The 21,278-nt window shown below is 48.4% G+C and overlaps 1 protein-coding gene across 2 annotated transcripts in view; it reads right to left on the bottom strand.

Moving 5' to 3' along the window:
* The window catches only part of LOC111952511 (zinc finger protein 423), a 171,886-nt gene that overhangs the window by 46,755 nt on the left and 103,853 nt on the right, over nucleotides 1-21,278 (bottom strand). The window contains exon 6 of one of the 2 annotated variants that reach the window (XM_023971242.2): nucleotides 19,732-19,752. The exons of the other annotated variant lie outside the window; for it this stretch is intronic. Coding sequence (XP_023827010.1) covers nucleotides 19,732-19,752 — 21 coding nt within the window. The remainder of the gene's footprint in view (nucleotides 1-19,731; nucleotides 19,753-21,278) is intronic. 2 annotated transcript variants of the gene reach the window in all.

Below are 21,278 nucleotides of genomic sequence, written 5' to 3'. Positions count from 1 at the left end.
CCTAACAAGACCTGAATTGACCTCTAGCATGTCTTAAACCAGAGTGAATTTGACTCTAGCATGTCTTAAACCAAGATAGAATATAACTCTAGCATGTCTTAAACCAGAGGTAATTGACCTCTAGCATGTCTTAAACAGATGAATTGACCTCTAGCATGTTCTTAACAGAGGAATAAAGCCTCGAGCATGTCTTAAACCAGAGGAATAAAGCATCTAGCATGTCTTAACCAGATAATTGACTCTAGATGTCTTTAAACCAGAGGAATTGACCTCTTAGCATGTCTTAAACCAGAGGAATAAAGCTCTAGCATGTCTTTAAACCAGAGAATGACCTAGCATGTCTTAAACAGAGGAATAAGCTCTAGCATGTTCTTAAACCAGAGTAATTGACCTCTAGCATGTCTTAAACCAGATGAATTGACCCTTACCATGTTCTTAAACCAGATGAATTGACCTCTAGCATGTCTTAAACCGAGGAATTGACCTCATTCATGTCTTAAACCAGAGAATTGAACTCTAGCATGTCTTTAAACCAGAGAATAGCTCTAGCAGTTTAAACCAGATTAATTGACTCTAGCATGTCTTAAACCAGAGGAATAAGAGCTCTAGCATGTCTTAAACCAGAAATTGACCTCTAGCATGTCTTAAACCAGAGAATTGAACTCTAGCATGTTTAAACCAGAGGAGATAAATGCCTCTAGCATGTCTTAAACCAGAAATTGACCTCTAGCATGTCTTAAACCAGAGGAATACCAAGCTCTTAGCATGTCTTAAACCAGAGGAATAAAGCTCTAGCATGTCTTAAACCAGAGATGAACCTCTAGCATGTCTTAAACCAGAGGAATTGACCTCTAGCATGTCTTTTAACCAGAGGAATAAAGCTTCTAGCATGTTTTAACCATAGGAATACTCTCTAGCATGTCTTAAACCAGAGGAATAAAGCTCTAGCATGTCTTAAACCAGAGAATAAAGCTCTAGAATGTCTTAAACCAGAGAATAAAGCTCTAGCATGTCTTAAACCAGAGGAATATAAAGCTCTAGATGTCTTAAACCAGAGAATAAAGCTTCTAGCATGTCTTAAACCAGAGGAATAAAGCTCTAGCATGTCTTTAAACCAGAGGAATAAAGCTCTAGCATGTCTTAAACCAGAGAATAAAGCCTCTAGCATGTCTTAAACCAGAGAATAAAGCTCTAGCATGATCTTTAAACCAGAGGAGTGGAGCTCTAGCTTGTCTCCACAGTGGAGGAGACCAATAGAATAGGGCTGTGGGTGGAATGGCTCAAGTCCACCATTATGGAGACCAGGTCTGTGTGCTGCCAAATCCATGTCCTCATCTCCTCCCTTTCCCCTCCATCCCTCCATCCCTCCCTTAGTAGGGCTGTATGCCCACACTGGTGATCAGCGTGTGTSRCCCCCCCCCTCCCAGCTGGACAGAGCCTTTCCCCACGAATGAAAAGGCTCTCTTGTCAGCCCTTCGATTGGTCTGCCTGTCCTGCCGGGCGGCGTGCAGAGACCAGGAGGGGAGGGGCCACAGAGTGGCAGGGCCAACTGCATCCAGGGAGGCCGAGCCTCATTCATCCACAGGACAGGACGCTGGCACCACCCGCACGCTTTCATCAGGATCTGAGATGCCGATACACAGACACACACACAATACAATCACACACCCCATACACACGCACAAAGACACACAAGTGTGCACAAACACACCCATGCACACACAAACAAACACACACAAAACACTACACTACACACAACCTCCCCACACCACACAGCATCAACAGAAGGAGGGTACTCTCACCAGGGTTAGTATTCTAGTGGTGCTGCAGTTTTAGAATAGGCAAGAGACATGTGCATGGTTTGTTTATGAGCTGAGCTCCTGTGTCATTGTTCTGTTTTCATGGGTGAGGGCATGTGTGCGTGACAGAAGTCCCCCCTGCCCAGCCCACAGAGCCCCACTGACTCCAGCCTCCTCAGCAAGCCCCAGTCCCCCATGCCCAGCCCACAGAGCCCCACTGACTCCAGCCTCCTCAGCAAGCCCCAGTCCCCCATGACATGAGCCTGTCAGTGTGTGTGTGCTTGTATGTCAATGTACAAGAGAATACTTCACACACAAAAACAAAACCAAATCTGACAAGACAATATGATGTGAGCAGCGTCTGTTTGCTATGCGTCACACTCGTTGCATGTGGCTGATCTCGCTGCTGTTCCTCCCTCCAGTCTGGCCTCTGTGGATCACTGTTGTACCACTGAGCTGTGACGAAGGCTGGGTTCAACACTGACCACTGGACCTTAGTGACAGACTGGAGAGGTATTGTGGAGAGCCTGTTAACTCTAAATCAACCATTTCCCCAGGGTTTAAGCCACATTACCATTGTAAAGCATGCGGTAAAACACAGAACAACAGCACAAGACATTCTCCTCTCCTAAATTCCACCTGCACCCCAACACGCCCCCACACACACACATTCAACCCCACCCTCCTCACATACGCCCCATGATCCTCCATAAACAAACGATTAGCCACCAACTACCCTTCCAACCCTCCACCCCCAGGCCTGGCCCTCTGAAGCCCAAATCTGGGGGTGGCGGCTTGGTTCTTTGGGGCCTGGCCATTCTGTGCTCCCGGGGCTGCTGGGAAAGTTTGGCCTGGGTGACAGCTGTGTTGGGCCCCTCCCGGCTCCCGATGTACTTCATTCGGGGCCGGGGAGCCGCTTTTAATCTACCAGCGGGGCTCTGCAGCTGCTGTAAGTTAGCCCAAAAGAGTCTGCAGCTGCTGTAAGTTAGCCCAAAAGAGTCTGCAGCTGCTGTAAGTTAGCCCAAAAGAGTCTGCAGCTGCTGTAAGTTAGCCCAAAAGAGTCTGCAGCTGCTGTAAGTTAGCCCAAAAGAGTCTGCCCGCGCGCTCAACTCCCAGTAACCCTTTCAGCACTGCCTGCCTGCACCCCACGCGCTCCTTCTCTTTCACCCGCTCATTCTCTTTTCTTGGTGCCCATTCTGTCTTTCTCCTCTACTATTCATGTTCCTGCCTTTCATTTTCCTACAGAACATCCACCAATGCAACATGGCCACTGCACCAGACCACAAGTCTGCCAGCTACTAATAAGATCAAAGCTGATTCTAACCCAGAACATTTTCACGGTTGGTTTATTATGGTCATTTCCCCGCTTCCTCTGTGACCAGAATGGACCCCTGTATGTGATCAGACAGGAGAGATCAGTGGTAGAATGTCAGATATAGAGGACCCCGCCTGGTCACCCCCCTCCCCGTCTCCTGTTCCTGACACCCACCAGGGCCACAGCCAAATGTTGACCACTGCACCCCACTACCCCTCGTTAAAATTCCAGGTCAAATCACCCACTAACAAGGTCAACTGAGAAGGGAGGGACAAGGAGAAACAAGAAAGAGAGCAAAAAAGAGGTAGAGAGAGAGCGGGAGAAGTGGCAACGCTGTGCTCTGTCTTTCCTAAAATGGCGGTGTCTGTTGGCAGCGGCCCGGCACAGCAGAGTTTAATTCAGCCCTTTATGACTCCCACGGCTCTTCCCAAACTGCCCAGCTGTCACTCACAGATTGGGGAGTCCATCACTTGCCCAGTCCACTTAAACATTACATGCATAAACACACACATGCACTACCATGCACACACACGTATGCACTGCACACACTGCACACATACGCACACAGACAGTTGCATAGGGAGCAGTGGCGGCCCACATTGCCCCATGTGGACCCTCGGCAGACCCCTCTTGCCACGTCGTTCCCAGCCTCAAACTCAATTAGTAAATTAGTTCCACATGACTGGGTGATAAACAGTGACTAGGGAACAGATAAACACACGCCCGACACTCCATTAAGATCCAGCTAGCTCCTCCTCCTTGCTCGGTGTTACCCTGCTGGGTTTACACCTTCCCCCTCCACCAGAGACAAAAAGACACCAAACTCTGAGGCATTGCCTGCTACTGCACACCTTCTACTCTTTCCCTTTCTCTCCTGACACTTTTTTTCTTTTGAAACTTAGTGTTGTTCATTCTTCCCAGGAAGCCAATTAATTAAACGGGAGGAGAGGGAGCGGCATGGAGGGAGATAAAGAGAACAAGACAAAAGGAAAAAAAAGATGCAGAAAAATACATTAGTGCGCCCAAACCTTCTCCTCTCTGGGCTCTCTCACATTAAATAAATGAAGCGTTATGGCCTCGGCAACGCTGCTGCTAATAGGCAGACCACAGGCAGCCGGGTGTGTGTGGGGCAGTCACTGAGGTAAAATCACTGAACAATAACAGGAGGAAACTTTAAAATTATGCACTGTAAAATCTGTGTTCAACAGCTCGTCAAGTGCCATCACGTTCTACTTTTCTTCACACACAGGATCTGTCGAACGCACAGAGACACTCTGCTGCACTGGCTGGAAGTAGTCTTTCATGGTCGCTGAGCATAAACACACACACACACAGACGCACACGGGCACGCACACTCACGAACAGTGGCGGGGAGGGGGTGAGGGTATTTTGACAAGGTCTCAGGATTGAACAGTTTGTGATAACAGTGGTTAAAGCACTTAAGCTGCCGTAATTAGTGGGAGCTCCGTGGTGACAGAAGATCCGCATTTATCTGGCGTTTCACAAGCCAGCGTGAGAGGGATAAACAGCAGAGACTAACAGCTCGGCAACAACACCAAGCTTTTATACTGACGAGGTTCAACACAGACACACAAACGTACATACACTATCTCACGGACACGCATATTACAACTCACATATGAAATACACACAATGAAGTCCTTTACAAGCCAGAGCAGCAGATCTGGGTAACAGGCCTGGTTGAGGTTAATTGGATTAGGTCAGCGGGGCTAACTGGTTTAGGCTATAGAGACCAATCCTTTAACTTGCTCTTGTTTATGCACACTATAGTGCACTACATCCTCTAAGGCTGGGAATACAATACAACTTCAGTGCCCCTCCCCCACCCTGCCTTTAACCCCCTGAGAGATGGAACAGACCTCTCGTATCCACTACAGGGTGGGGGGGGGGGGGTGTTGGGCAACCAATCACCTGCCAAATATAAACAGCTACAGTCCAGTTCTCTTACAGATCCATACTCAATACCCACCTCCTATTCTGCAAAGGTCCCCCTGGGTGTCCCCTTTTCACCAGTCTGCTTGCCAACTCCTAAAACCTTCAACCCCCGTCTCAGCCCTCAGAATGGGAGGAGGGAGTTAAGTCTATGCAGGCCAAACCCTGATGCCCCCTGGTGCACAATGCTGAGTGCTGGAGCTATGTAGAGGGTGTGAGTGAGGGATGAGGGCAGGAGAGTGGGGATAGTGGGGATGGGGGAGAGTGGGGATAGGGGAGAGTGAAAGACCAGAGGTTGTGTGTCTCTGCTTTGAGACCGTCCTAGGCCATTGACCTAACAGTCACCTCACCCTGAGTCATTACTCTCTAATCAAGAGCAGAGCTTGTAATACTACCAAAGCATACAATTGAAACACTTCTTTCTTGTAAACAATGGAAACTATTATTATGCTAATAACGATGGTCTGCTGAGGACACACAACGCAAGATCAGGATTCTGAATCTTCTTGTTTCTGCGGCAACAACATAAATTCATTAATCAAGTCCTTCAGCTTGTTCTTCTCCGACAAGGGGTTATTTTTGCAAAATCCTTTACTAATGATGTGCTAAAGCTCACCTCTAATCACAAAATCACTAGAGGGCAGAGGCGCGAGACATTCTACAGTTCTGTGTGTGGAAAGTAGATGTGATCAGAGGGGAACAGACACACCCCCCCCACCCAGCCCAATCAGCACCCATCCTGGCCATGTCGAGCCATGGGCTTCATTAGCAGGTAAACGTCCTAATCGTCACATTAGAGCCGAGAATGAGAGGAGAACTGAGAAGGAGAAGGAAGCGAGTGAGAGGAGGGAGGAAGAGGGGAGAGCAGAGGCCATTAGTGTTTCAGCACCTCGTCAGCAGCTCTCCGTAGAGGTGATGAGACCAGACTCTCAAAATGTGAAAAACACCCCCTCATCACTAACCCCTTTACACCACATCGCTGCCCCTCACCACAGCTATCACTGCCCCTCACCACACCACCCTACACCTCTATCACCTCGGCATCACTCTAGTCCCGCTAGTTCATTTCCTGCATCCTCTAGCACTGCCCCTACAGGCCACTGCCCACAGACAGACACAGCAGATACATCCACATTACATTAATGAACAGCATCTATCATCATGCATCTGGCCAAAACATATTGGGCTCATAAACACAACACAAAAAGCCTAAAAAGAATCCCGGCCCGCATCCCCACCCCCTTCCCACAACCCCCTGCTGCTGTAATTAGAGGTGTCCTTGACTGCGAGATGGACTGCTTTTCACACTCATGGACCCTTCCACTTCAACAGCTCTGCTCCAAAGACCACCCATTGTTTCCACACACACATGCACACACACACACACCAGGGTCAATTGTAAGGTATCGTTTTGGCGCCCACAGATGAGCTCTGTCCAGGTGTGACTGGGGGTGCTAATGCCTGGGTGAATGTGTTAGGAGGACACACTGGTATCTAACAACTGGTATTAGTAGCTTTTCTATGTGTGACTGTGGCTGTGTATGAGCACATCCAGGCTAACGTGACAAATGTAACAACTCCTTCACAATCACACCTAAACTCTCTGTCACTTTCTCTTTGTCTTACTTTAGTATCTTGCGTCGGTATTAGTTGGCCAATACCAATCCCTGATCTGTCAATAAACCCAACATACAACAATTTGGCCAAGTATGTCACACATACAGCACTGTCACTGGCTCAACCTGTGACCCATTTGAACCAGTGTTTGCTCGTCCGTCCGTCCGTCCGTCCGTCTGTCCTTTTTGTGGACAGAAAGTGTGTGATCCAGCTTGGTCTGTCTCTTTGTGTCCGTCTTGATCCTACCTGTCTGTGCTGTGCTCTCAGCCCTGCTCAGTGCGTGTTCTGTCCAGGTGCTGGGACTGCTGTGTTCCCCGGACAGGGCCTCCGAGAGCCCCTGGCTCCCCTCTGCCATGCATTAACGAGCAGTGCACACGCAGGCCATATCGATCCAGGGGAGAGGGTGGGGGCGGGCAGGCGCTCTGCTCCCCGTTAGCCAGCCACACAGGACCAAGGCCTCAGGGCATGAGCCCCAGTGCCTTCAATCAAACCCTCCATCCCTCTCATCTGCATACAAGCCCTCTGAGCCGGGCCCCCACACACATACTAAAGAGAAGAGCAGCCTCCTTCTCACACACAGAAAATAACACTTAACCCTGTAGCTTCAGAGGCCTTCACGGTCTACCAGGGTCGACACTACCTCTAATGACAGAGGCAGGCCTTCAATTTAAGGGGCCCTAGTTTTTGTTAAATGTGTTGTTGAGCGGCCCACTCAATCCAGCCCTGTGCCCTCCAGAGATGGAAACAGTCTCTCTCTCTCTCTTTCATCAGATTAATTACAGCAGGAGTGCTCTTAACATCTGGTCGAGTGTCAGGCCTATCGGGGAGCGTGCTCCGTCGCCTCTCAGAGGGGCCAAAGTGTGGGATAAAATAAGAACAGTGGCGGGCGTCTGGAACAGCGTGTCTGTGTGACATGTGCAGGATGAGAGTCTAGAACATTGGTTTCCAAACTGTGGGGTGCGCGGGTCGGCAGGAGAGGCGCAGGGTAATAGTAGAATGTACAAGGTGCAATTTTTTAATTGGGTAGTGCATCATCAGTTCCTCTTGTCATGTCAGTCATTGCATACCTTAGAGAGCTATTTATAACTAGTCAGAAATGTCCAGAAAGTATTTTTATTTCGTTTTTTTAGCCCATATAGGGTGGACTGAACGATGTGTTCCCTCTGGAGCCGTGTGGGAGTGAGAGGCTAGGTGAGCATGCGTGCTGATATGTGTGTATACAGTCAGTGTACGGTATGTGTAAGATATGAAGAATGTAGGTGTGTGAGAGAAGATGCCTTTGTCCTTGTTTGCCCACGTTTGTGTGTGTATTCGTATTATGACATCCTGCATTTATGAGTTAGAAGGCTTCGGACCTTGCGCCCCCCCCCCGTTGTCTGTAGGGTTGTGGGGGGTGGTGTAGTGATCTGCAGGTATACAGTGCGAGAAGAGAGCTGAAGTTAGGGAGTGGGCTGCCAGCTTTATGTTTTCTGTAATTAAAACAGCATTAGGCTATTTATTTCCTCTCCCCGTGCGGAGCTGATTGGGCATGAGGGAATGTGGGACTCGCAAAGCAGAGAAGAAGCACAATTACACGCCATCAGCAGACAACATTAACTCGCTAATAGGAACACGGCAATAAAACTTTATTATTATGGGGAAGATTATTGCCGGGTCTAAGCTAACATTTATAATACTTAGCGATGAGCATCGCGTGGGGCGGAAAGACAAAGGGGGGAGGCTCGAGGAGGGGGGCTGGGGGGGCAATAGGAGGTCTAGCGCTCAGCCCCATAGAGAGAGGTCTCGCTTGCATTAGCCCTGTCTGTCTCAGGACCTCCATTATCCTCAGCTCTGATGCGTTGCAGTGGGCAGGACTGACCTTAGCCCACCCCACCAGGGCTGTCACACTACTGGCACAGGAAGAGGGGGTGAAACCCCCAGCCCCCCATATCTACCTGAGCAAAAGCAGGGAAATGGTCTAATGTCTTAGCTGTGCCCTCAGTGGGCAGTGAGCTATCTGAAATAGCTTAAGACTCAATGAAAACACAAAGACTCATTAAAAGTCATGATTACTTAAGTCAATATTAGTACAACCTGAACATCAGATCAGGTCAAACTGAACTAATATCAGCGACAAACTAAAAATACCAACATGTAACACCAACACAATTACAGAGTGCAGATTGCAGGGGGAAAAGTGAGTGAATAAATAGCGGAAGGAAGTGAGTTTGCATGAGTAAGCAAGAGAGAAGGAGGGGGGTAGGTTCAAAATGTAGAAAAATGGTTTAGTTGTTAGGTCCTTCATCCTCTGCCCTGGGCACGCACGCACGCACGCACGCACGCACGCACGCACGCACGACAGACAGACAGACAGACAGACAGACAGACAGACAGACAGACAGACAGACAGACAGACAGACAGACAGACAGACAGACAGCAGAGAGAGAGAGGAGAGGAGACGGAGAGAACCGGAAGACGAGATGAGAAGATGAGGAAAGAGAGAGACAGAGAGAGAGAGATGAGAGGAGAGAGAGAGGGAGGAGGACAGAGGAGAGAGACGAGAATGATACAGAAACGAGACAGAGAGGGAGAGAGACAGGAGAAGAGAAAGATACACCCGAGAAGAGACAGAAGGAGAGACAGACGGAGAGATGAGGACAGAGAGGAGAGAGGAGCGAGACGAGAGAAAAGCAGGACAGAGACGAGAACAGGATGAGAGAACAAAAGATACACGAGAAAGAGACAGATGAGGACAGTTGTGCTCACTCTCTTAGGGAGAGGTAGAGAGAGCTGCATTTCCTATGACGACTGTGACACATAATACTCAGACCTAAACGAGCAAATTTCTTTCCAAAAATATTATAATTCAATACACAGAATTTGAAATATAAAAGATTGAAGAAATCTAACTATTTATTGGGTTGAAAAAGCCAAATGCGCAGTTTGGCAGCCCAAATATGTGGTTCCGTCCTGCCACAACCTGGTGGGACAGCCAGTGAAAATGTGCAAAGTAATGTTGATAATTTTCCACTCTTGGTTTTTGTTTTTGTCTTTCTACCAGGTCATGGTCTTCCCAGTCAAATGTTGAGCACTTTACTACTGTTGCTTTAATGTATTGTTGTTCTGATTAATTATTGTTAGTGTAGTTGTTGTTTAATGGTAATCCCATGTCCACCTACTACTATTATTATTGCTGTTGGTCCCCATTTATTATATACAACTGCTCAAAAAATACAGGAACACTAAAATAAACACATTCCTAGATCTCGAATGAATGAAATGATTCTTATGTAAATACTTTTTTCCTTACATAGTTGAATCGTGCGGACAACAAAATCACACAAATGTTTAATGGAAATCAAAATTATCAACCCTATGGAGTCTGGATTTGGAGTCACACTCAAAATGTAAGGAAACACCACACTATCAGGGCTGAATCCAACTTTGAACTGTAAATGTCCTTAACAACAAGTCAAAATGAGGCTCAGTAGTGTGTGTGTGGCGCTCCCGTGCCTTTGTATGACTCCCTACAACGCATGGCAGCTCCTGATGCGGAGGCGGATTGGTCCCTGAGGGCATCTCCTCCAGACCGTGGACTAACCATCCCCAACTCCTGACAGTCTGTGTGCAACGTGCAATGGTGGATGGAGCCAAAGAATGATGTCCCAGATGTGCTCAATTGGATGCAGGTCTGGGAACGGCATGCAGTCGCATGCATTCAATTGCCTTCCTCTTGCAGGGAACTCTGACACACTCCAGGCCACATGAGTCTGCATGTCTTGCGTTAGAGGACCCAGGGCAAAACCGCACCAGCAGCATGGTCTCACAAGGTTGAGCAATCTCATCTCGACCTACAATGGCGTTCAGGCTACCTCTGGCGACAGCACATGGAGGCTGTGCGGCCCCCCAAAGAAAGCCACCCCACACCATGACTGATCCTACACCAAAAACCGGTTTCAGCTGGGAGTTGTGCAGCAGCAAACGTTCACTCCACCGGCGTCTCAGACTCTTCCACTCCTTTCACATGTGCGTGTTTGAACCTGCTTCATCTGTGAAGAGCAATAGGGCGCTAGTGGCGAAGTGCCAATCTTGGTGTGTCTATGCGGCAAGCGCAAATCAGTCCTGGCATCGGAGAAGTTGCTGTTGTGAGGTTATGGAACGCGGATTAAGGCCGCCCACCTGGACCTTGTGAATATCGGGCCCCGGTTCATACCAGCCTCTCATGGAGTCTGTTTCTGACTTGTTTGAGCAGATACACTGCACATTTGTGCCTGCTGGAGTCATTTTTGCAGGGCTCTGGCTGAGATGTTGCTCCTCCTTGCGTACAAGCGGAGGTAGCGGTCTGCTGCTGGGTTGTTCCCTCCTACGGTTCCTCTCACTCTCTCGATGTACTGGCCTGTCTCCTGGTAGCGCTCCATGCTCTGGACACTACGGGCTGACAAACACAGCAAACTTCCTTCCATCAGCTCGCATGATTTTGCCAGTCCTGATGAGCTGCACGTAGCGAGGCGTGAGCTCACTTGTGGTGGGTTATGTGAGGATCTGCGCGATATCAGTGCCTACCACTAGAGGAAGCACCCGCAGCATTCAAGTGAGCAAAAATCAGCCAGGAAGCATAGGAATGAGACTTGGTCTTGTCACCACCTGCAGAACCACTCCTTTATTGGGGGTGTCTTGCTAATTGTCTATAATTTCCACCTGTTGTCTATTCCATTTGCACAACAGCATGTGAAATTTATTTCAATCAGTGTTTGCTTCTCTAATGGACAGTTTGAATTTCACAGAAGTGTGATGACTTGATTACATTGTGTTGTTTAAGTGTTCCTTTATTTTTGGCAGTGATATAAATATATAATATATTTTGTATATATATACATTATATTTTATTTTATTTCGATATGTATACTTTGACAATGTAAGTACAAATGAATGACTTGCCATTGTCAATAAATCAATTGAATTGAATTGAGAGGAGAGAGGGAGAGAGTGAGAGAGAGAGAGGGAGAGAGAAGAGGAAGGAGAGATGAGGGAGGGAGAAGAGGAGGAAGAGAGAAGAGAGGAGGAGTGGCGCGAGAGTGGGGAGAGAGGGAATAAGGGAGAGGAGAGAAGAGAGAGGGAGAGAAGTAAGAGGAGAGAGAGAGAAGAGAAAGAGGAGAGAGAGAGAGATGATAGACAGAGACGAAGAGAGAGAGAGAGAGAGAGAGGGAAAGGGAGAGATAGAGAGAGTGGGGGAGGGAGAGAGAGTGAGGGAGGGAGAAATAGAGACAGCGGCCTCCCCTCTTTTAGCAGTCAGTTCACGTCGGGAGGATAAATTATTCACGCCCGTGGAGACGGCCGCCACGTGGTGTAATGAGAAGAACATGCATTGATACCAAATATTGCTGTTGGGAAACTATCGATCTGAAAGCTATTTGTCCAAAGTTTAGTGTGGAACCGAAGGCTGTCAGCGTGTTTTAATGTGACTGATGGACCAACCGCCAGACCCCTCCCTTCCTCACTCAGTCCCTCACTCTCCCGCCAAATCCCCTCAGTCTTGCAGAGAAAATTTATATTTATTTGTTCAAGAGGGTTGAGCAAATAAATATTAAATGTGTAAACCAGACAATGTTGCAAGACACTTCGACACCTCATCTTTAACCCCTGAGATCTCATGTTCAAGATGATCATGGCTGGATAGAGTAGTCTGAAAACCATTCACCACTCTGATCCACACTAAACTGGACTAAACCTATAGTTGTACTGACAATATATTACACCACTTTTCACATCATTGATCTAGACATGAAATGTCTGTTCAGCCTGCTCTCTGCCTCACACACAGTGTCTCGGGCAGGGAGATCATTTTCACATTTCCTGCAGTTGTACCATCATGTGTGAATCACCCGTGCTTAGATTGGCATGTATAAGAGGAAGTCTGGGAGTCCAGTGGGTCTATGAGGCTCTTTAGAAGGGGTTTATGGTTCTTCCYTGGTCCACCTATTAGGGAAAATCGGAATAATACCGCCCAGAGCCAACACATACACATGTATGCGCACATGCACACAAACACACAAACACACAGTAACACAAACTGATTTAACTCCCTTGCCATGGCTTTACTTCTGCTAGTGGGCAGATTTGCTGTGGACCAGGCGTCGTCATAGCTTGACTGAAAACAGAGGTCTGCAAGAACTCACAGAGAGAAAAAGGAACACTCCCATGCCCCCTTGCCTTCTAACTGCCCTCTATGTTCTCTCCATAGTGACCCCCCACATAAATCCCCTGCACCCCCTAATTCCCCTCTCGCCTGTCTCCTGCAGCAGTAATAGATGAAGATACTCCTGTTTGGGAGGGTGCAGGGGAAACCAGAGCACTACTTGTGCCTGGGCCCTCACTGGGATACGTACTGGCTGTCAGGGGGCTTCTAGCTGGAGGGAGAGGATACATCCATGAAACTACATATAGCTGTAAAAAGACACATCGCTCAGTAAAGAGTTCTGCTGGTAAACCTAGCGTAACCACTCAAACACATGTTTTGAACTAACCGGGAAGACTTTCCGGCACAGTCTACTCTAAGTCTCTACACATGACCTTATGCACTGCAATGAAGTCAGCCACAGCTGGTGTGTGTGACGGCCCAGGCAAGGAGCAGAATTTGTGCTCTCAGGTCTCAGCTCAGTCAGGAGATGCTAATGACCCTGCACTTACCGCCAGCGACACCTTTCCCCTCCCGAACCCTCCCAGCCGTCCCAGCCCCAGACAGCACTGCTATTCCTGCCTCACTATGCACTAGGCCTGCCGAACACGGCACTACAATAACAATATCAGGGATACGCAAGCAAAGGGGAGAGGGAACAAAATAAAATACTGATCCGACATGCAGTCTAGAGACTAAAACAGATGTGAACTACGACAACCGTGTTAGATCATAACTGTACTAACCCAGTATGGAGCTCTGAGCGCAGACAGCCTCTAAACTCAACTCTCAAACACCATGGTAAGACATCAATCTGTTACAGGCGAAAAAACAACCTCAAACTAAGTCACACAGACGGCCCTAACACCCACAGCTTCATGCCCCGCAATATGCATCACACACACACCCTCACACATTGGGGGCACCATAGCATCTCCACAGGTGCAGGTCTCTAATGAAACCCCAGTTGTGGCGGTATGGAGGCGTCGCTTGCTCCGACGGGATAATTACGCCACTCCCTGGCAGCTGAGTTTGGCAGATGTATGGGAGGCAGCACGCGGCGCCGAGCGCACCATAACGAGCACCGGGGAGCGGAGGTGGGATTCGGCAAGACCCCGCCATCCGCCATTAACAGGTTGGCACCGTCACAAATGAGTGTTTTTCACGAGAGCCCTGGAAGGCTGTGAAATTCCAATGAATTCTTGAGCTATGTCGCAACACAGTGTTGGGAGAGAAAGAGAGAGAGATGAAAGAAAACCAAAAGCAGGGAGGAAACGGAGAAAGACGAAGGGGAAAGAGGGGGAAAGGTTCACACCGCCATGGCGAGATTTGTCACCTCTCTCAACACAGGGAGCCCAGAGCAATGCACTCTGGGAAATTATTGAATCAGAATGCATTGATTTTCGATGGGGAGAAGAAAGCATTAGAAGACAAAAAAGCCTTGAAAAACAGTCATGGTTGAGAATTAGGGAGGAGATTGTAGGGGACCTTTTTATTATTATAGGGAGCAGAATCGAGAAAACACCATTTTACACAACTGTTTGAGAGGGAGAAGATAAGAACGGAATACTATTGCTTCAGCATTTCTCCTCTGCCCTCTCTTCCTTTCATTTCAGTCTCTTCCTGTCATTTCAGTCTCTTCCTTTCATTTCAGTCTCTTCCTGTCATTTCAGTCTCTTCCTGTCATTTCAGTCTCTTCCTTTCATTTTCACGTCTCTTCCTCTTCATTTCAGTTCAGTCTTTCCTGTCATTTCAGTCTCTTCCTGTCATTTTCAGTCTCTTCCTTTCATTTCAGTCTCTTCCTGGGTCATTATTTCAGTCTCTTCCTTTCATCTTCAGGTCTCTTCCTTTCATTTCAGTCTCTTCCTGTCATTTCAGTCTCTTCCTTTCATTTCAGTCTCTTCAGTTCCTTTCATTTCAGTCTCTTTCCTTTCATTTCAGTCTCTTCCTGTCATTTCAGTCTCTTCCTGTCATTTCAGTCTCTTCCTGTCATTTCAGTCTCTTCCTTTCATTTCAGTCTTTTCAGTCTCTTCCTGTCATCATACTTTGTAATCAGGAAAACACAGCCAAGATAAACCTTGCACGCCTCACTGCTAAAACCGCTCAGTGTGTGTGTGTACAGAACATGCCTGATTGTATCCAATGTCTTCATACGCTGTGTACTACAACCAGCCTTACTACCCTGCCACTGACAGCACAGCAACATTAGATCAGTGAAATGCAGTGTGACTAGTCCATATCCACCCAGAGCTGTATTCTGTATGCATGATCCTGATTTGATCTGCTTCCATTTTCCACCACCCTCCACATCAGCAGCAGCTGCATCATTTAATGGTCATTTGTAAACGCCGTCAACAGCAATCAGTGATCACTAATCACTAATGAACCAACACTGTGTCTTATTACAGCCTGAATCGCAACCATGAATCTGTGCGCTACTCACTACACACAAAAGAATGGGTGCCTCACTCTCCCACATGCGCCCACTTCTCCCTGTCTCTCCACCCCTCTCTCTCTCTGATGCTAAACGATTTCAAGGTGACCCTGGCTGAATTGAGGCGAGTGTTTTCCTCGCACTGCTCCAGTCTGGTCCCAGTAATTAACACCAGCGCCTAATGAAGTCCAGCTGCTCACCGCGCATGCCAAAAACCGGAAGAGCCCCTGTCAGGCAGCTATCACTCTCCTCACACCCCCACCTCTCTCCTCTCTCTATCCTCCCATCCCTGTGTCTGTCCCTTATCCCTCTCTCCATCACCCCCTGTCCTCAACCTCTCCCTGGCTTTGGAAGGTCAGCCTCCCCCTGTCAGTGGCCTAGTGGACATCTCTGCCCTCCCTCCACCTCTTCACCATCAAAATCACTGCTCATGCAGTCCTCCACTACTTTCCACCTCTTCTCCCTCACTCCCTCTCACTGCCAAATTCCCTTCATTCCCCACCGTCCAACTGATCCCTCTTCATCTCCCTCTTTCCATCTCTCCCTCTATCTTCCTGCCAACTCCCACTTCTCTCTCTCCATCTCTCCATTGCCCTAATAATCTCTTTCACACTCTTTCCATCCTCCCTGCTTCTGTCTGTTTTTACTCCAGTTAGACCAATTAAAGCATAATGTAACCACAAAGTTGCCACACCTTCTTCATTTGAATTCGGGAGTAATTATATTACATGGGGTGTAATAACATACAGTAAAATAAAAAAGTTTGTAACAAATATTTTCCCTAAAAAGTGAAACCCCAGAAAACTCATGGTAGCCTGAGTCTTAAATCACATCAGGTTGCCAGCTGTACATTTCCCCTCCTGTTACATCCCGACTCCCCTCTCCTATTTAACCGTGTGATGCTCACTAAACCCTGTATCAAAGCTGCATGTGTCGGTCAGCCTGTCACCTTACTGGGAGCCACGCTTTGCATCCTGGGAGTGGGGCTTTGAACACAGAGGATGAGCACCTGCCTCTCCCACCCAGACATACACACACACAAACATGTGCAAACACACACACGCGTACACAAACACAGAGGCATATACGGAGAAGCTAATTGCAGGCGGGGGGCCTGTGCTGCGCCGCGCTGGGATCTCCACCCCCGGCCCTCAGCAGCTAAAAGGAAGGGGGCATTCGGGAAACTTTCCCCCAATCATCTCTAGCTGACATTCTGCTTGATCTGGAGAGAGATGAGCTGTGACATCCTCTCATGCCTCCCACCTGGAGCCCCGCTGACGTATCAGACTCAAATCACCTCTGACAGACAGGAGATGCTAATTAGCGCAGAGGAGTTAGAAACTTAGCATTTTATCTGACTTCATCAGAAAGACTGATCTAAAACCCAATCTGCACATCTTCCATTCTAAATGAACTATGAGATAGCAGGTCATTAGGAGCCTTAACAGAGACCATAGGAGAACCCTGGAGGTCAAAGATCAACTGATTTATTCTCTGTTGATTAACTTGTCTCTATTACTCTCCTCCCCGTCCATGACTACCTCATCCCTTCCTCCATCTCTCCATCTCTCCATCTTTCCATCTCTCCTCCCTCCATCTCTCCTATGCACTCTGTCCTCTGCTGTGAGCTCATACACTCAGGTCAGTGTGATTTATTATGGTGTGTGATGCTCTGCTCCCCTGCACCCTCCCCACACCCCCCGCACCGCCTCTCACCACTGTACCCCGCACCTTCCTCACCAGCTGCGACAGATGCCACTGTCACTCGAGAAAATAAATTCAGAATAGTTAACAAATTAAGCAAGGAGCTAATTGTGGCTGGCCCGTGTTTATCATGCGCAGAAAGGCAAGCGGCTTGTTTGTCTTTTAACAATTACCAGACAAAGCAGGGAGAGGAGGCAGAGAGGGGGAGGAGGGAGTTTAATTGTCCCATTCTCCCCAGCAGCTGGCTCAGCCACACCTGGGCGGGTGTGAGAGCCGGGCGGGGCGAGGGGGAGAGAAGGGCAGGTGCACCTCTGACATCACTAAAACAAGCACAGGGCGACTTAAGGTATGAGACGCAAATACACTCTCTACTACTGTATAACACAGACATCAAGGACTGGCATTAGTGGGTGTAGACACAAATTACATTTACCTTTGTATAAAACACACACGGAAAAATGGATTACATGTAGCCCCTCTTTTCATTTCTCATCATTATTCTCATGCACCCCCCCCCCCCCCCCCCACACACACACACACACACACACTAGTGTGCCAATTTTCCATTCTGTTCCCACACGTTTTGGAGGAGCTCCCCCTGAGCAGTTCTCTTATAGATCTCCAAACAGCTTGTAATTACTTTTAATAGACAGCATAAGAAGCAAATCAAGCGCAAACGTGGAAAAATGAGCTCTCAGGGGGATCAAGCAGCACTCAGCCTTGCAAACAAACACTTCACCAACATCTGAGCAATTTCTCCTCTTGCTTTTTTAAAACTTTCAAACATGTCATTCTCAGTGTGGGTAACTAGAGGAACACAGAAGAGAGCGGCAGAGAAAGAGAGAGAGAAAGAAAGGGAGAAAGAGAGAATGACAGGAATACAATGGCCGTAAAGTAGTTACTGTTATTGGGTTAGTTGCTACCTAGATTCTGTGGGAGGCTCTCTGACTCATAAGCACTTCAGTCTGGCTGGCAGCCTACGACCATGTGCACACCTGTGTTCCTGTGCATGTGTGCATGTAAACATCGCAACAACATTACTTAATGTTGTCTGTATGATGAGGTCAGCTGACATTCTGCTAAACAATCGACTCCCCTCATATCCAATCACAATGAAGCAGTCAAGAAGGTCCTTAAAGGAGAAATATACATGTCCTCCTCTCTCCCTTCATCCTCCCCCACTCCATGATAGCCTCCCTCCTTCCATGATAGCCTCCCTCCTTCCATGATACCCTCCCTCCCTCCCTTCTTCCATGATACCCTCCCTCCCTCCCTTCTTCCATGATACCCTCCCTCCCTCCCTTCTTCCATGATAACCTCCCTCCCTCCCTCCCTCCCTGATACCCTCTTTCCCCTCCATCCTCCCTCCCTCACTCCCCTCTGGTGTTCTGGCTGGCTGGCTCCAGGTGGTGAGGGATGTGCATGAGGGGCCTGTCATCTGTTCCCATGTTCGTAGCATCACCACAGTGTGTTACTGTGTGTTCAGTGGAGACCAGTAGACAACCAACATCTTCCAACACACCTCATTAACACTATCATGTTCTACAGTCAAGGGAAGGGCAGATATAGAGGCATATTTGAGATGGTGACTATTTGAATGAGGATCATGGATGATACAATAATTATTTAACCTTACTCATGAGCAATGGTGTAATGAGCCTGGACTGAATGCAGAGAGCGGCTTTCATCTGTCAAAAACACTGCCCTATGGCTATCAGGCTGGCACACGGTGCACACACACACTCATGCACACAGTGGAGTGAGTCATCATCCACATTATCCACATCCATGGACTCCTAAAGCTTCTTGTGTGCTGCCTCATTAAGTCTTCAGTGACACAGAGCCCACACCAGGTCTCTCTCACCAGTCTCTCTCCCTCGCTCTCTCTTCACCTCACACACACACACCGACACACACACACTACTAGGAGATTGCTCAAGCACTGCCCAACTGCAGCACAGACAGATATCACTAGAGGCAGATAGCTGGGTTGTCACAGGAAGAGAACAGAGTACAGGTCTGGCCTCAGTATAAAGGGTTAGTCTCATGATGTCTGTAAAGGATAGATACTACCTTAAACATCACTCATGCATTAAGGCAAACATATGACTTAAAGTTCAAGACAGCAGGACTATAGTTGGGAGACTTGACCTGATAGTAGGGGCTGATTTACCAGTGAGAGGTAAGGTCTGAGCCAGAGGAGGAGAGGAATAATAACATGACTACACTACTGTATTGTGAGATCACTTCTGGGTTAAAGGGATCAGCCGGGATGCCTTTCCGCCACTCTGCTCATCTGGGTTCATGGTCAGGGCGCTAGCTCGCTAAGTTCATTGAAATGAATAAGTGAGAATCATGAATGAGATGCATCATTAGCTGGGCTCCCCCGGGGGCACTTAGATTTAGGTGATTGGCTGTACCCTGGGCCTGGCTGAGAGGGAGAGGTTCATCATGCATACACAGCCATCATCAGGGGTGGGGGGTGAACCTTTATGTTGGTGTGCAAATCATATGAGAGGGTTTGCATTGAGAGTGGAGCTACAGCACCTCTTTACACGGTTGCAGTGCCAATTAAGCATTCTGCTATTTTTTATTTGGAATATTGTACAATATTATCTATTGTGTGCATCATGCAGTGTCCTGCCCTGTAGCCCTATGGGCCGGTCCCCCTCCCCACTCTTTCCCAGTGCTCAACAGGCAGTGAGACAGGTCTCCATTCACACAGCTTGGTATGGAGAGAGAAGGGGGACAAACCTTGCAGCTGGGCAGGTTCTCCTACAGGCGTCCGACAGGCAAGGTGGGTGGAAAGAGAAGGCAGGGTGACAGTTAGTCAGTAGGTCCATGATTAGATGGGGGTTAGGGGGTTCATACATGGRGGGTTATGGTGGGGCAGCAGCTACCATACCATGCACCTGATACTCTCTCTTTATCCAGACCCGGACTGATGCTCATCCTTKAATATCAAACCAACTCACTCTACTCTGTCGTCACAAGACCAAGATTAAAATCACWATTCATGTCCACCAGGAAATAAATATGATGGAAATACCAATGAAGAAACTGAGTCATAAGACTAGCGTGCTCAACTGATGCGGTTGTATATCCAGACTTAGTTTAGGCCTTGCTGAGGGGAGAAACAGTCTGACTCCAGTAGATGCTTTAATAGATCTATTACACTGCTCTCTTCTACGGGTACAGTTACTGGAGTGGGGAAGAGAGAGACACCCAGGCTTGAGATGGGAGGGGGAGAGAGAGACACCCAGCCTTGAGATGGAAGGAGGGGGAGAGAGAGAAAGGTGGGAGGTGGAGCGAGAGCGAGGTGGCGAGAGAGAGAGGGCTGAATAGGGGGGAGAGAGAGTACAGCTCAATCTACTAATAAAAGCAGATGAAAGTGAGGTTAAACACAATATGCTAATTGAAATGTGTTGGCTGATTAAGGCGATTGAAAGGAGAGTGGGCGTGCTGTGAGTTCTGGGCGCCGGTGATTAGTGCGGCATTAGTGTCTGCATGCTTTTCCTCAGGACGTGGTGGAGAGAGCAGAGCCGTGTGTGTGTCGATGTGTGTGTAAAGGAGAGAGCGAGAAGGGGTGGGGGAGAGGCCATGCGTGTGAGATGGGAGAGCTCCTCAGCTCTCCCATCTCAGCCTGTCCTGAAGTATGTCTGCCCACGCGCACAGACATGCACAAAATGGCGCGCCGCTCGCATATTCTGGCCAAATATCAGTAGTAGCAGTAGTTCCGTACAAATATTTGTATCAGCTACCATGAGTTTGTACAACAGAAGGGTGCTAAAAACAGCTGGGTATCGACAACCACAATACAGTCTCTCTCTTTACCTTATTTGTTGCTGTAGGTTGGGTTGCTAAGGCAGTCTCTGCTCGCTCTGAATTCCCTTTTCACTCTTCCTCTCCCTCACTTCTCTCCCCGCTCCCTCACTTCTCTCCCCGCTCCCTCACTTCTCTCCCCGCTCCCTCACTTCTCTCTTCTCTTTGTGTGTTGGTGTCTCTCAGGACCACACTGGCCTTTTTTTCGCAGGCTTTATTGTTTTCCGCTGTGCAGCTGCAAAGCATGGAGGAGCCCCCTGCAGGTGTGAGTATGTGTGGTAACGCTCTGCCCCCCCTGCTTCTCCCACCCCTGCCAGCAGGGGGCGGGGCAGCGCGCTGGGCCCGTTGCCCCGCTGAGCCCTGCCAAACCGGGGTTAAAATTACGCTCTGAACGCATAGAGCACTGTGATTAACCACACAGGTGGGACCCCCAGTCGAGGGCCCAGGGGGTGGCCCCACTGTGGTGCACAGCACCCCCT

This window comes from Salvelinus sp. IW2-2015, linkage group LG26 (assembly GCF_002910315.2).
Source record: "Salvelinus sp. IW2-2015 linkage group LG26, ASM291031v2, whole genome shotgun sequence".
Classification (NCBI taxonomy): Eukaryota; Metazoa; Chordata; class Actinopteri; order Salmoniformes; family Salmonidae; genus Salvelinus; species Salvelinus sp. IW2-2015.
This window is presented reverse-complemented; position numbering and strand designations above follow the sequence as displayed.